The 17,007-nt window shown below is 41.1% G+C and overlaps 1 protein-coding gene across 1 annotated transcript; it reads right to left on the reverse strand.

The window, feature by feature from the left end:
- Positions 1 to 10,935: 10,935 nt before the first annotated feature.
- Positions 10,936 to 16,389, reverse strand: LOC125542261 (ABC transporter G family member 7-like). The gene is made up of 11 exons (XM_048705221.1): positions 16,031 to 16,389; positions 15,303 to 15,493; positions 15,071 to 15,221; positions 14,775 to 14,907; positions 13,940 to 14,141; positions 13,018 to 13,294; positions 12,431 to 12,562; positions 12,064 to 12,284; positions 11,725 to 11,937; positions 11,549 to 11,633; positions 10,936 to 11,304 (listed from the first exon to the last, which is right to left on the reverse strand). The coding sequence occupies exons 1-11, from the start codon at positions 16,247 to 16,249 to the stop codon at positions 11,128 to 11,130; spliced, it is 2,001 nt and encodes a 666-aa protein (XP_048561178.1). The 5' UTR covers positions 16,250 to 16,389; the 3' UTR covers positions 10,936 to 11,127.
- Between the last annotated feature and the right edge of the window lie 618 nt (positions 16,390 to 17,007).

The raw sequence follows: 17,007 nt of genomic DNA on the forward strand, positions 1-17,007 counted from the left end.
ATGTTTGGTCCTAGTGCTCTACTAGTATAAAAACAAAAGGTAGCTTTAAGTTTGAACTGGAAATGCAGAGAATATTCGATTGTATCACTCGAAATTGCATTTTAGAGTTTCTTTGTTGTTTCCCTATAATCAATAAATTTATTTAAAGAATGTTATAAGCCTTTGTTTTTGTTTTTATTTTAGAAACACATGCAACTTTATTCATACTCATAACAATTACAGGTACACTTATTTCAACTTAAGATTCAAAAAAATACAAAGTAACTCCTACGACTAAGAATTACAATGAAATCTCTTGTAAACACCTTCTTCGCGGTATCAATCTCTACTTGAAGAAATACACCAAAGACTACGGTAAAGAGGCTGCAAAATTAGATTGGGGCAACGATGTTGCCATTCTTTCACCAGCAAAAACATTATCAATAATGGTTTTTGAAAACGCCTCAAGTCGTCCATCTAAAAGGATGAGAAGCCTTGATCGATAAACATTTTTTGGACCGGGGATGATCCCCTAGAAGTACAGGCTGTTGAATCACTATACCTTCATCATGATGTCGATTAAAATTTTCACCTGCACAAAGAATCAAACTAACAAAAAAAGATGGATGTACAATTAGAGGAAGAAGATGACTAGTATATTTTTAAATTTAATTTTACTATTTACTGGTTGTTCTACGTCCAGTTGTCAATCCTTTATACCGGCTTTTGTTTTTCTTGATATTAATCGGGTCTAAGATGCCCTATGGGTGTCTTTGTTCCGAAAAAATAGCAACCAAATTGCTAAAGATGCCCCCTCTCAATAGTTGTTTCTATAGAAACAACAAGATTGTAGTGCATTTGGGGATGGCGTTTTGGCTCTCGGGTGCATTTTCTCCTAGATGAATAGTAAAATAAAAGTACTAAAAAACATGATTCTTTTTTGTAGATTTTTGTGTTAGTGTCGGAAGCATGCTTGACAATTTTCATGCGAAATAGAGTAGCAGTGCTTTATTGGTGAAAAAAAAACAAATTTAGATGCAACAATTTGGGGGTGACATTTGGTGATCAATTTGTTTTTTTCTCAGTCCAAAATTCTTAACCTTTTTCCTAAAAATTTGCAGGTAGCATTTGCATGTGACTATGAACATATTAAAATTTTGTTTGGATTTTTGAAATTTCTAAAATCATTTTCCACACGAGGAGCATGTGCACCTGGTACGGTGTCATGGACTAACGGGTGCTAACCACCACCACGACCCCCCAATCATGGGCCAGGTCGGGGACTCCTAGACAATCTACGAGTGGGCCATGTTTGCCATGCCCCACAGCGCACCCAAGATGGAATCCTCCGAAGACTTGGCGCATACTCCGCGTCGCGTTTAAATCGTCGTCATGTTTATCCCTCAATGTAACCGACCTAGCTACATGTAACCCTAGGTACCCCCGGTGCCTATATAAGCAAGGGGTTCAGACCATAGGGTCAGATTCATTCACATACGGTCTTGAGGTAGATCATCTTGTACTGTGTACTCCAACCAAAATCAATACAATAGAAGCAGAACGTAGGGTTTACCTCTTCGAGAGGGTCTGAACCTTGTTAAAAGCCCATGTCCATCTTTGTCATGTTACCATTTAGCCAAAATCACCAGCTCGGAACCCCCTACCGAATATCCGTCGGATTCAACCCCGACACCTAGGAGCCGAATTGGATTTCCGAAAACATTTTTATTAATTTATACATAAATATATATAAAAAAACATGGTGCTAATTTTTACACCAATAGATATCAAGAAGGCATGAAGATGATTCAAAGCTCGAAGCATGAACCATCACGTCACTCTTTCTTGGTGCATGAAATAAAGGAGATTATGAGAGGGAACCGTAAAAATTTGTATTACTAATAGTTAGCACTTCATCATATGTCAAACATTTGTATAGGTAGTAATACCGCAATCTAGTTAGGTTCTAGACTAGACAATGCAATAGATATATGTACTTCAGACTATAATCATTTGATTGAGTAATACAAATCCTCTTTCACGAAAAATAATGTTGTGTGCTCCAAAGTGATACATACAATTTATTGTATATGCATTTATGCGAATTTAGAACAAATCACATGAATCGCATAATACTCATTTCATTGGCTATCAAGAACTTCCGTAGGATACCTAAACATTTTATTGTGATCTCTAGGATAAAATTAAAAATTCTTGTGGTCTCTTTTAAAGATCTACCTTATTACCTGAAAAAAAAGATCTAGCTTATGATAAAAAAAATGACATGATTTCGAATATTTAATATGTGATCCAGTCGTCTTAAAATATAGCGTGTATTAATCATTGTAAAATTTGATCAAGTTTATATAAAAATGTATGAATACCTAGAATACCGAAATAAAACCATTAAATATGTTTATATATTTAATATTGTAGTTATAAATAGTTTTCTAAATAAATTTGGACGCGTTTTGTAAACTTTAAAATATTTTTTAAAATAAAAATAAAAATCAAAGCACATATATAGGACGGAAGCATAAATAAAAATGTTAAAAAGCATGGTGCTAGTGTCTAGCACATAGTGCGTCCCACGGTGATACATATATGATTTTCGGCCGTATGCGTCAGTTTCGGCCCATGGTTTCTGATCAATGCAGGGACGCGTTTTGCATTGATGCAGCCACGGGCCTACAACCGAGAGGCAGTCTCGCTGATGTGGCCTATTTTTTTTTCTCAGCTAACGGCCGTGTATCTACCGTGGGGCGCGAGGCAAAGGCAGTGAATCCAGTTTATAAGATGACGGCCTGGTTCCTAATTAACCGGTATGGTACTAATCGCTAATGATTTTTTAGGGCACTAATCGCTAATGACGGCCTGGTTGGCGCCGTCGGCTGAAGCACCGGTTTGGCCCCTATCGTGCTGGGCTGAAATGGGCCGGACCCAGGGGCGAGAGACAGGAAGGCCGGGCAGGCAGAGCCACCCGACGAGCAGATGCTCGTCATCGGCTGGGATTCTCGATGGGAGAAGCTCTCCGGCGCGTCCGCCCCTGGCCGGCGCACTGCAGTTCGTCACCCTGGAGCTCTTCGGCGTCGCTGCGCTACACCTCGGGCAGCGACAGGATCCGTTTTATTGATTAGCTCGCCGGTGTGTGCATATACGCAACAATGCCCTGGTTTCGGCGATGCAAAGTCAGCGAGCCAAAGAAAGAGCAGCTTGTCAAATTGCCCCCTTTTTCAGCAAAAGGAAAGAGAATAAAATGATATCCCAAGGATGCTTTGCCAAGATTGCCCAGGGTGTGTCCGATCAGCCGCTTCCTTCAGGGCGTGATCCAATTGTTTCAACACAGTGCCGACCCTCATACTGTCGTACATATGCACATACACTCACTACTACGAACACACGCATGCACACCCAACTTATATGAGCATCTTCGAGAGACTAGGTCGGTACATCATTTTGAGTTTGACAAAAGATTTAGGATTGAAAAGCCTAAATACAGAAAAGTCTGAAATAAATCCAAGAAAATACGAGCACCAACGTCAAGTTTAGGATTTAAATCTGGGTGAGCTGGTTCCATCACAAAGAACCTAACCCCTCCATTAAAGAAGTCTATGTATGTACTCGTGTTTTCATTGGTGTAAACTGTACAAAATACTAATCCCTCCATTCACAAATATAGCTGCTCATGGGAAAAAATGTGATATGCAAATTGTATGACCGTATCTAACTAAAAATTAAGCATAACCATGATGCTGTCACGTAAAAAAAACAGTTTGTAAAAATAATTTGGGCATTAATGCACATGTTTCTCCCAAAATTCGAGCATCATAAAGCACCATGTTGGAACAGCAAAAGATAAGACAATAAGGCATTAAGTTGACAATAAAAGTGTCGTGTTGATTTGAGAATCAAGTTTACCAAACAATTCTCACCAAAAATTTTGGTGTTCAGACATATTCCCTCCGTTCACAAATGTAAGATGTTTTGGACATTTCAATAACATACGGGCTGAAATGAGTGAACAAACATGAGTATATATTTCTTGAATTAGATGCATATAGACATCTGATTTAGAAAAAAGTTAGAACATCTTATATTTGTGAATGGAGGGAGTCCATTTTTGCCCTTATCAGATGTATATACAGCTGATTTGAAGCCAACAAAAAAATTCGTCAACCATTGTATTTGTGACGTATTCACCTTTTGCTTTGAAAATATATAATTCTCAAGAGGAAATATTTTCATGATGTACATAGATAAAAAAAATGTGAATGAACAATGAAACTTGATTGGTTTTGTAATTACAAAATAACTTTTCTTAGACACGTGAATATTTTTTTTTGTAAATTTTTTGAAACAATTATTGAGAGGTGAGTGAACATTTTATGCGGGGTCAAAACAAATTTCATGGGCTACATGAATATTTTCTTGGAAGCTATCAATAATTTAGCAAAAAAACATGTCTTGTTTGAAATGCTCAAATAAAATTATTAGAAAACATTATGCTATTTTCTAGACAATAGCACGCTCCACGGTGATGCATACAAATTTTCATAACCACATGAATATGTTTTTACAAGCTATGAATACTTTTTTTGTAGTACTAGAATACATGAATATTTTTATGAATGAAAACGAAAACTGATTCAAAAAAAAACTCTAACAAATGGCATGCCAAAAAAAGCATTGTGCATATCTGTTTATGTACATATCTGTTTTTTATTTATGTACAGCGCGCTCCATGGTGAGCATACAGATTTTTTATTTATGTACATATCTGTTTTTTCGACCGTGTGCATCGGCTTCGGCCCGTGGACTTATACACTGGGTGAGGCAACGCGGCCTAGAACCGAGAGGCAATCTCGCTGCAAAGGCCTTTTTTATTTTCGGTCAGCTGACAGCCGTGCTTCAAACCGTGGAGGCGCAGAGCATAGGCCGTTTATCCAGTTAATAAGCTGAGGGCCTGGTTCATCAATTAGCGGTACGGTACTAATTAATCACGCTAACGGTTCGCGGCATACCGGTCAGCCCGCATTACGCTGTGCCGATGAGGCCTGTAGGAGTACATTGGGCCGGACCACCGCCGGTTGGCCCTTATTAAGCTGGGCTGCTGACGAGGCCCCCTCAAAAAAAAAAGCCGACGGAGACAGGCCCACGTCACCGGCTGGGTTCTCGAACAGCTGCTTTCCTATTCTCAAAAAAAAAGCTGCTTTCCCAACATGTGCAACAGACGGCCAGTTTCTTATTTTTTTCAAATGCGAAGAAGAATCATCCACGTGATGGTTCTCCCACGATTTTATTTCTCTTGATTCTTCAAAAGAGGGATGCTTAAAATGTCACAGAAGCAGAAAAAAAAGAAGGAAACTGACTACAACACACGGCCTGCCCTGCCATGATGTCTTCACAGAATAAATATGACGCAAATTATGATTACGCCTACTCCGTCTGCTGCTTACTTTGATCTTCCTCGGAGGGCGGCAGGAGCTGCTGGTACCTCGCTCTGTTTTTCTTCAGGAGGAGGTAGGTCAGCCAGTACCAGAACATCAGGATCCTGCCCTGTGCAACCAGCGTGTAGGCAATGCCGATTCCTCCCAACGAAAATCTCTCAAGGGCCTGTCACAGACAAGGATGTGTTCAAAACAGGCATATTTATCTCTCGGTAGAAATTCTCCCTCCGTTTCAAATTACTCGTCGTGGTTTTAGTTCAAATTTGAACTAAAACCACGACGAGTAATTTGGAACGGAAGGAGTAGATGAGAATGAGCTATTAGCCTTGACATCTAGTATAAGTAGACATCTAGTATAAGTAGCCATCGAATCACTATATCTTCATCACGGTGTCAATGAAAGATTCCACCTTCATAAAGAATCAAACTAACAAAAAATGGATGTACAATTAGAGGAAGAAGACGACTAGTATTTTTTTAATGTAATTTTACTATTTACTGGTTATTCTACGTCCAGTTGTTAATCCTTTATATTGGCCTTTTGTTTTCCTTGATATTAATCGAGTCTAAGATGCCCTATGGGTGTCTTTGTTCACAAAAAAAATAGCAACCTCATTGCTAAAATGCCCCCTCTCAATAGTTGTTTCTATAAAAACAACAAGATTGTAGTGCATTTGGGGATGGCATTTTGGCTTTCAGGTGCATTTGCACCTACATGAACAGTAAAATAAAAAATAGTACAAAAATAAAAAAAATCTGATTTTAAAAAAAGATATTTGTGTTCGTGTCGGAAGCATACTTGACAATTTTCATGCGAAACGGAGTAGCAATGCTTTATTGGTGAAACAAAACAAATTTAGATGCAACATTTGGTGTTTAATTTGATTTTTTTTGCACAGTCCAAAATGCTTAACCTTTTTTTCCTAAAAATTTGCAAGTAGCATTTGGATGTGTCTATGAACACATCAAAATTTTGTGTTGATTTTTTTCACATTTCAAAAATCATTTTTCATGAGGAGCACACACCTGGTAACGGTGTCCTAGACTATGGAATGCTAACCACGACAACCCCACAAACATGGGTCGGGCCGGGGACTCCCAGATAATCTACGAGTGGGCCATGTTTGCCATGCCCCAGGGTGTACTCAAATGGAATCCTGCGAAGACTTGGGACATACTCCAAGACACGCTTAAATCATCGGCATGTTTGTCCCTCAATGTAACCGACCTAGCTACATGTAACCCTAGGTACCCCCGGTGCCTATATAAGCAAGGGGTTTAGACTGTAGGGTCAGATTCATTCACATACGGTCTCGAGGTAGATCATCTTGTATTTTGTACTCCAACCAAAATCAATACAATAGAAGCAGAATGTAGGGTTTACCTCTTTGAGAGGGCCTGAACCCTAGTAAAAGCCCGTGTCCATCTTTGTCATGTTACCATTTAGCCAAAATCACCAGCTCGGGACCCCCTACCCGAGATCTGCCGGATTCAACCCCGACACCTAGGAGCCGAATTGGATCTCCGAAAATATTTTTATTCATTTGTACGTCGATATATATCAAAAACATGGTGCTAATTTTTACATCAATAAATATCAAAAAGGCATGATGATGATTCAAAGCTCGAAGCATGAACCATCGCGTCACTCTTTCTTGGTGCATGAAATAAAGGAGATCATGAGAGGGAACCGTAAAAGTTTGTATTACTAATAATTACCACTTGAGCATATTTCAAACATTTGTTAGGTAATACCGCAATTTGGTTAGGTTCTAGACTAGTCAATGCAATAGATTTTTGTACTTTAGATTGTAATCATTTGATTGAGTAATACAAATCCTCTTTCACCAAAAATAATGTTGTGTGCTCCATGGTGATACATACAATTTTGTGTATATGCATTTATGCGAATTCAGAAAATCAGATGAATCACATAATACTCTTTTCATTAACTATCAGTAACTTCCGCGGGATATATGAACATTTTATTGTGATCTCTAGGATAAATAAACAATTTCTCGTGGTCTCTTTTAAAGATCTAGCTTATGCTAAAAAATGATGTGATTTCGCATATGTAGTATGTGCTCCCTTCGTCCAAAAATATAGTGTGCATTAACTTCTTTTAAAAAAATAGCCATTGTAAAGTTTGACCAAGTTTATATAAAAATGTATCAATACCTAGAATACCAAACTAAAACCATTAAATATATTTAATATGCAGATATAGCTAGTTTTCTAAATAAATTTGGACATGTTTTGGAAACTTAAAAATATTTTAAAACATAAATAAAAATCAAAGCATACACGTAGGACGGAAGCATAAATAAAAATGTTCAAAAAGCATGGTGCTAGTGTCTAGCACACACAGCGTCCCACGGTGGCCATATGCATCAGCTTCGGTCCATGGTTTCTGATCAATGCAGGGACACGTTTTGCATTGATGCAGCCACGGACGTACAACCGAGAGGCAATCTCGCTGATGTGGCCTTTTTTTTTCTCAGCTGACGGCCGTCTATCGACCGTGGGGCGCGAGGCAAAAGCAGTCAATCCAGTTTATAAGATGAGGGCCTGGTTGGTAATTTACCGGTATGGTACTAATAATCGGTAAAGATGGTTTGCTGGCGTCGAAAAACCATATACTACGCAAGTTGCGTCAAGTTGTCGAGGATTCGCACAGGGGATTCCCGAGCGAGCGACGCGATCTGGGCCGGCCCGTTAATCATTTCAGCTATCCCGATTTTGGGAACCTTCTAGAGATTCCCAGCCGTTTTTTTTTCTGATTTTGGAAACCTTCTAGAAGGTTCCTGAACATTTTTTTCCTTCCTTTTTTTCTTTTTCTATTTCTTTTTCGATTTTCATCTTTCATGTTTCTTTTTTTTGTTTTTCTCTCCTTTTTTACTTTTTTCTTCCTTTTTTGTTTACCTTTTTTCCTTTTAGATTTTTTAAATGATCATCTTTTTGGCATTGGGCCAGGCCAAGGGGAGTAAAAAACAAATGCCCTAGTTTTAGCGAGCCAAAGTCAATGAAACTGCTTGCCAAATTGCTCCATTTTTCAGGAAATTTTTTGCCCTGGTTTTAGTGGCCAAAGTTAATGAAACAGCTTACCAGATCGCTCCATTTTTCAGGAAAAAAAATTACCCTTGGCAGCATGAGTGCAGCATTTGCAACAGACGGCCAGTATGTTCTTTTTACCAACTAATGGGAAGAAGAATCATCCACGTGATGGTTCTCCCATGATTTTATTTCTCTTGATTCTTCCAACGAGGCACGCCTAAAATGTCACAGAAGCAGAATAAAAAGAAACCGGCTACAACACGGCCTGCCCTGCCATGACGTGTTCACAGACAAAATATGACAAGTGCTACAAAATTAAGAGTGAGTCGGCACGCACATCCTACTTCTATGAATGCGTGCACGCACATCCTACTTCTATGAGCATCTCCACGAGAGTGAGTCGGCACGTTATTTTGAGTTTGACGAAGTCACCACAGGTGTCTCCGTAGTCGATACGAGCGTCTCCTTCCACTGAATACATCATCGGAAAGTTTAAACTAAATTCAGAAAAATTACGGGCACCAACTTTTCGATGGGCTGGTTCCACCAGAAAGAACCTAACCATCTGAAGTAGGCTCAGTTCACCGCAGTGGTGGAGCCAGGAAAAATGAGTGAGGAGGACCAGAGTGTTGTTAATCCTTATTAAGGAGGGCCAGCCCACTAGATTACACTAGTTTAGCAGCCCAAAATCATCTGTATACATGCATATTAGGCATAACTTACTGTTGTTAGGGGGGCCCAGGGCCTGTCTCCGCCACTGGTTTGCCGCGAGATCCAACTTAACACGTCATTTCTTGTAGTTCAATAGTCGTAGCCAAAAATCTCGGGGGTGGGGGAGCAGGAGTACACTTGAACACTTACAAAATGATGAGCACTCATGCATTGAGCCATAAAACATTCATTGTCAAAGAAGTCTTTCACTGGTGTAAACAGCACAAATTACAAACCCCTCCATTCACAAATATAGCTGATCATGGGGGGGAAAGTGCGCTATGCAAATTGCATGACTATACCAAGTTTAACTAAAAAATTGAGCATAACCATGATGTTGTCATGTTAAAAAAGAAACGGCTTGTAAAAATAATTTGGGCATTACATGCACATGTTTTTCTCCCAAAATTCGAGCATCATAAAGCACTAGGTTGGAACAGCAAAAGATAAGACAATAAGGCATTAAGTTGACAATAAAAGTGTCGTGTTGATTTGAGAATCAAGTTTACCAAACAATTCTCACCAAAAATTTTGGTGTTCAGACATATTCCCTCCGTTCACAAATGTAAGATGTTTTGGACATTTCAATAACATACGGGCTGAAATGAGTGAACAAACATGAGTATATATTTCTTGAATTAGATGCATATAGACATCTGATTTAGAAAAAAGTTAGAACATCTTATATTTGTGAATGGAGGGAGTCCATTTTTGCCCTTATCAGATGTATATACGGCTGATTTGAAGCCAACAAAAAAATTCGTCAACCATTGTATTTGTGACGTATTCACCTTTTGCTTTGAAAATATATAATTCTCAAGAGGAAATTTTTTCATGATGTACATAGATAAGAAAATGTAAACGAACAATGAAACTTGATTATTTTTGTAATTACAAAATAACTTTTTCTTAGACACATGATACTTTTTTGTAAATTTTTTGAAACAATTATTGAGAGGTGAATGAACATTTTATGCGGGGTCAAAACAAATTTCATGGGCTGCATGAATATTTTCTTGGAATCTATCAATGATTTAGCAAAAAAATACATTTTTTGTTTGAAATGCTCAAATAAAATTATTAAAAAAACATTATGCTATTTTCTAGCATAGCACGCTCCACGGTGATGCATACAAATTTTCATAACCACATGAATATGTTTTTATAAGATATGAATACTTTTTTTGTAGTACTAGAATACATGAATATTTTTAAGAATGAAAACGAAAACTGATTCAAAAAAAAACTCTAACAAATGTCATGCCAAAAAAAAGCATTGTGCTACTGTCTAGCACAGCGCGCTCCATGGTGAGCATACAGATTTTTTATTTATGTACATATCTGTTTTTTCGACCGTATGCATCGTCTTCGGCCCGTGGACTTATACACTGGGTGAGGCAACGCGGCCTAGAACCGAGAGGCAATCTCGCTGCAAAGGCCTTTTTTATTTTCGGTCAGCTGACAGCCGTGCTTCAAACCGTGGAGGCGCAGAGCATAGGCCATCAATCCAGTTAATAAGCTGAGGGCCTGATTCATCAATTAGCGGTACGGTACTATTAATCACGCTAACGGTTCGCGGCATACGGGTTGGCCCGTATTACGCTGGGCCGATGGGGCCTGTAGGAGTGCATTGGGCCGGACCACCGCCGGTTGGCCCTTATTAAGTCTCCGATGTGTCCGCCCCTCCCGACGTGCTACAGCCGCTTTCCCAACATTTGCAACAGACGGCCAGTCTGGGTTTTTCTTTTCCAACTAAAGGGAAGAAGAATCATCCACGTGATGGTTCTCTCATGATTTTATTTCTCTTGATTCTTCCAAAGAGGAATGCTTAAAGTGTCACAGAAGCAGAAAAAAAAAAAGGAAACTGGCTACAACACACGACCTGCCCTGCCATGATGTCTTCACAGAATAAATATGACGCAAATTATGATTACGCCTACTCCGTCTGCTGCTTACTTTGATCTTCCTCGGAGGGCGGCAGGAGCTGCTGGTACCTCGCTCTGTTTTTCTTCAGGAGGAGGTAGGTCAGCCAGTACCAGAACATCAGGATCCTGCCCTGCGCAACCAGCGTGTCGGCGATGCGGATCCCTCCCAGCGAAAATCTCTCAAGGGCCTGTCACAGACAAGCATGTGTTCAAACAGCCGTATTTATCTTCCGGTAGAAATAGTTGAGAATGAGCTATTAGCCTGACATCTATAAGTAGCCATCCAGTACTTGTATATATTTAGAGCATATGAGCTTTTTCTTCGTTTGCATACATCATTACTCAAATATCATCCCTGGTTAAACAATATTTCCTTGACAAAGTTATGTATTTGGTGGCAGTGAAACTGCCTTTCACATGAATGGGCCATACCTGTTCTCCGGTTTGAACATCGTAAGAATGCTGGTGCTCAAACTGCAGACCCTTGAACTCATTGATGCAAAGTCCTTGAAAGGCCCTGAAAATATAAATGCAAAGAGACATCTAGATGTTAGCTGTCCCACCCTATTATGCCAGGAGCCACTAAGTATCACAAGAATAAGTATTACCATCTGATCAGAGACGCTTTTGGGATCCAGCGGAAGATGACGGGGGTGTTATCAGGGTTCACATAGTATCCTCCAAAGACGATGAACACCGTCATAAGGGATGGCCCAAGAGCCATCGCAGCTTCGGTTGTAGGAGCGATTGCTCCCACAGTAAGACCCATGGCTGATGCCGCAAATGATTCAACAGTCACGATGCCACAGAACTTGGCAAATCTAAATACGGCACATGGAATATTTGTTAGGAATATGCATAAGCCAAACCAATGCCAAATACTACCATATGGCATGTACTATGGCTTAGCGCAACACTTTAAGCTTTGATGTGGGGATAATACTGACCTAGAAACTGTAGGATGAAGTCTAGCCATTGGATATAGAATGGATCCAAATATCAATGGAAATGCTGCTCCAATCGGAATCTCCGCCAAAAGCTTAGATGAGAGATATGGTCCTAGTGCATAGGAACCTTTTGCTCGTTCTCTGTCTACTATAGCTCGTTCTTTCGGGAAAACCCCCACTGTCTTTGTCAGAGCAGCCATTGCAGTGTTTATGGCAGTCACCTAACGTGAAATGAAAGAAAACAGAACAATATGAGGAGGTGCTTAGGCATTTTTTAGGAAAACTGTTCTTTAAGACAAAATGGGAACAGTTATAAGATAAATCAAATATCAGAATGTGTATCTCCCATAGATTCAAGATATTCTACCTGAAGAAGTCCCATCCTATCCTGTATGGAAGTTTGAGTTTTTCCCATTCGCCAGAACACTGATCCAAATATAATTGCTGAAGCAACGGACATTCTTGCTCTCACTTTGTTTGTTGGTCCATCACGAAAAGCCTGAAATACTTCTCGTAATCAACCAATATGCAGAGTGATAGTCAATCTTCAGGTAAAACACCCATTTAGATTTCAGGCAGCTAAGCTCAGATATCTCGAAGCTACCCACGCTAAGATTCGAAATTCAGAAAATAACCAATCTAGAAGTGTTCAATTTATTTTGTTCGCATCAAGAGCCCTTTTCTTGAGTACTTACATGTTTCATGCAGTAGTTATGTGTTGCAGCTACATGAGCCACAGAGTTGGTGAAAGCACATCATGCCACCAAGCGTCAACTTACAGTAAATATTGAAAAGATAGATCCCCTGAATTTGGTACAGTATAGGTCCAGTCTATTTTAAGCTAAACACACACACCAAAATAACCTATCACCGTATGTCAAGGCAGAAGTAGGAAAATCATATTAAAGGGTCAAAAGCTGGAAGATACTATCAAAGAAGGTTTAGTGAAAAAACCTGCATCCATGCTCTCTTGAACAGCAAACGAAATTGTCTCCACCAACCACGTCTTTGCTTTCTAGTAGACTTCTGAGCAAGTTTGGTAGAAATTTCAGAGCCCTCTGATTGTGTTACTGGGCTGTTAAATTCAGTAATTAGAACCTTATTTGCAAATTCATCAATTAGGTTCTCAATCCTTTTCTGTGATGACTGTACACTTTCAGCTGAGCTATAATCAGTGGATATGAGATCAGCCAAGAACTCAGCAGGGTTCTCATGATCTGGGCACTGGTACCTGATGAAGTAAACAAACTCAAATTATTAATCAGTAATAGTACAGGTGCAGAATAAACAGAATTGAGATACGGGCCAAAACTTAAGCAGCTAATTAAACTAGGCCTGAAGTATTTCATGGCGTAAACAGCTAAACAAACATCAGTCATCGTGTCAAAAATTCCAACATTGTGAATGTTCAATTTCAAGGCTCTCCTAACAAGGATACATACAGCCAAATGGTAAACTACTTAAGTTTGAAGCAAGTGCGAAAAATCAAATGTACAATAGAACCTTAACTGCTGAAAACATGAAGGACTAATGTATGCCTAGGGATGGAGTACCTCCCTATATGCCTACTTATGTAACACTTGCTTCAGTACCGTGTTGGCCAAATGAATATTACTAAAATGTTGACACATCACCATATCCATGTCTATAACAAAGTGAACGTGACATGCTAGGGTGTCAAATACAAAATGACTGGGATGTGTTACCAAAATCCAATCTATGCCTGGGTAATTAACTTAACCCTGCTAACTGTATTATAGAAAAAGCAATTGCAGTGCATACATTTGAATTTGAGATATGTGGAAATCATGAAAATATTATGTTCCAGAAAACATTGAATGCCAGAAAGGAATGTAAGTGATGGCAGAATAACAACCCTAATGATGCAAAGTATTTCAGAGGTTCTTCTTTTGCAGGCCCCATGTATACAACTTCTCCCTCTGACAGTAGCACAATGTCATCAAATTTGCTATAGACTGAACCTCTTGGCTGGTGTATAGAGCATATCACAGTGTGCCCATCTTCTGCAAGCTGTCTAAGAGTCTCCATCACCTTCTCTGCCTGGAATGCATCAAGGCCTAAAAGAGAGTAATAAACATACACAAAGTTCATGTGCTATCAACCAGTTCATATTTTACAGCTGGGCATACCAGGCAATTGAAAAAACTCCATGGCTAATATTCACAAGAGGATCTCAGGAGAAAAAACTGATCCATGTGAAAATTCAAAACTTCAATAAGGGATCCCACTTAAAACGGTAAGTTGCAAGAACAGTCTGTCTCGTTTTTCTTCATGGGACCATGGGCGATACTTGGGTGGATTGTCTTGCCTGAGATAACCCTAGGTTGGTCACAAACTGCCACACTACAACCAGGGATTCTGTACTTCTACAGTATTACCATTATGTACTTTTTACAGGAATAACGAGGACGGCAACCTCCCTGCCCTTTGGGAGTGCAATGACATTGTCAAGGTGCCACGAAATCCTAGTTAACCTTCTATAGTTCTATTTGAGTGAAGTAGGTTTATGTGTTACTACTTTTTTTATTAAGTTCTTGTATATTACTATCTATTTACATTAACTTGCTAGATAAAGAAGAGACTCGAGCACTTGTAGTCATGCAAGTAAATCTAACTACAATAACTATACATAAGTAAAATAAAAGGCTAATTCAAAACTACGGGGGGAAATGGTGAATTGGCTAAAATACCTGTTGTTGGTTCATCCGCAAAGATGACTGAAGGGCTTGCAATCAGTTCACATGCAAGCGAGAGGCGCTTCTTTTCACCACCACTAATTCCACGTACTTTTGCATCACCCACGATAGAATCAGCAGAGTTGACCTTTCATTAAAAAGAGAGGAATACATAATTATAGTACAATAAAACTCAAATCAGAATGAACTGAGAGTAACATATATCGATCATCCAACAATCATGTAGGTTAGATTCCCTGATAAATTGAAAAAAAAAGTGTGTTGCTATTGATCAATCAATGATGACTTACCAATCCAAGGCGAAACAGAAGATCATTAACATACTTCTCCTTCCTCTCGGGAGACATGGTGTCATGAAGCTGGAGTTCAGCAGCAAGTGAGAGTGTTTCCCGCACCGTGAGCTGTGAGAAGAAGATGTCTTCTTGCCTCACATAAGCGATCCTACAGAAAGAAATACACATCAGTTCTCTTCCACAAATGTTTGCGAAAACTAAGACCACAAGGTGAATTAGCATAGCTTACTTATAACCGCCCTGCGACATAGGCTGGCCATTGACATAGAGAAAGCCCGAGAGGTGCAAGGAAGGTGATGCCGTGAGCTGCCCTGCCAGCACATTGAGCAGAGTCGTCTTGCCTGACCCTGACGGCCCCATGAGTGCTAGCAGCCTCCCTGGTTTCGCCTCCCCGGACAGATTCGACAGCAGGAACCTTGCCTGCAAACAATCACGCAGCACATCACGAACAATACATAGATACAGGGTTTGCATACTCTGGAAGATTCAGACAAGGATTAGCCCACGCAAAGTTATGCAACTTGTCCTGCAGTAACAGTTTGGCCTCACTGTTGCCACTGCTACATCCCGGGGGTCACAATGTAGGGTGTGCATACTCTGAATCGTTGTCTGATGCAAAATTACGCAGCACATTGATGAACAATGTAGGGTGTGCATACTCTGGAAGATTCAGACAACGCAAAATTATGCAGGTTGACCTGCATTAACAGTATGGCCTCACTGTCGAGTGCCACTGCCACATCGCGGGGTCAACCAGTCAACGCCCCAGCAGGGCCCAGCGCCAGCCACTCGGACCAGCCGAACGTGGCCCCTCGCTATCGTGCGCCCCCAACCCATGTACTAGCACGAGATAGAGAGAGACAAGACCAATGCGCGCGCGCGCATGGTGTTCGGCCACGGGGCTCCGGCGAGAAGAGAGACTTGAGAGGGAGGGCGGCGTCAACCACAGCGACTCACCATGTCCCCGCGCTTGTTCTTGAGGGCGCAGGTGACGCGGGCCCACCGGATGGTCACCGGCCGCACCCCGCCGCCGCCTCCTCCCTCGCCGGCCTCCACGTCCCCCTCCTCATCCTCCGCGGGCGGGAGGAGGGCGGGGCCGGCCCCCGCGGCGACGACCCGCAGGAACAGCGCCGCGGCCAGCGCCGCCAGGAGCTGCCCCAGCCCCTTGATCTCCATCCCGCGGCGACCGGCGACGAGCAGAGGAGGACGGGGAGGGGTTTAGTCGCGCCCTCAGGCTTAAGCCTCGCCGTCCTTCCTCGTCCAGCTCCAGCGAGGCGCGTTGTGTGGTGGTGGTTAGTTTGTTGCGGCGTGGCATGGGATGGGGAGAGAGAGTGAGCCTTGCCATCGGCGACCTGGGCCGCCGCTGGGCCGGTCGTCTGGACGGCGGGGCCTTGAAAACGTACGTTTGTCACGCTGGGCCGTGTCGTCCGAAGCGGACGACAGGTTCGAACAAAAAGGGATCGGGTCCACCCTTAATAAATTTTTCTCAAAGAAAAAAAAAGATCGGACCCATCTTAAAGAAAAGGAAGATCGGATCCACGTCGTGGCCCATGTGGCGGGTGACCCGTGAAGGAGTAGTAGCATCGTCGTGGTCACGACAGGCTGACTCACCAGCTAGTTCTGGAGTCTGCGAGTGGAGTGGAGTGGAGTAGCCGTTGCCCCCGCGCAAAAGAACAAGCCGTGATTCGGTGACGTTGATTACAGAATGGAGATGTGCTACTAGTACTTCCTATCTGCGACAGGATCCATCCAATTACAAACCGTCTCCCTCTACTCATGTGCCGTCTTCACTGACAAAAACCGGACATGGTGTTTTCCGTGTCAAGAAATTAGCAGTTGATCTTTCCAAGGTAATGTTTTTAGCGGTATCTTTCCAAGGTAAATGGGGACAGACGGCCAATTAACTACTACTCCCTCCGTTTGAAAATACTTGT

This window comes from Triticum urartu, chromosome 3 (assembly GCF_003073215.2).
Source record: "Triticum urartu cultivar G1812 chromosome 3, Tu2.1, whole genome shotgun sequence".
NCBI classification, from domain to species: Eukaryota; Viridiplantae; Streptophyta; class Magnoliopsida; order Poales; family Poaceae; genus Triticum; species Triticum urartu.

Coding starts and splice junctions, on each gene's coding strand:
- LOC125542261 (XM_048705221.1), bottom strand. CDS start 16,249: ATGGAGATCAAGGGGCTGGGGCAGCTCCTGGCGGCGCTGGCCGCGGCG. Junction 11,938..12,063: donor CTTCATCCTACAGTTTCTAG/GTCAGTATTATC, acceptor TGCCGTATTTAG/ATTTGCCAAGTTCTGTGGCA. Junction 11,305..11,548: donor ATGTTCAAACCGGAGAACAG/GTATGGCCCATT, acceptor TGTCTGTGACAG/GCCCTTGAGAGATTTTCGCT.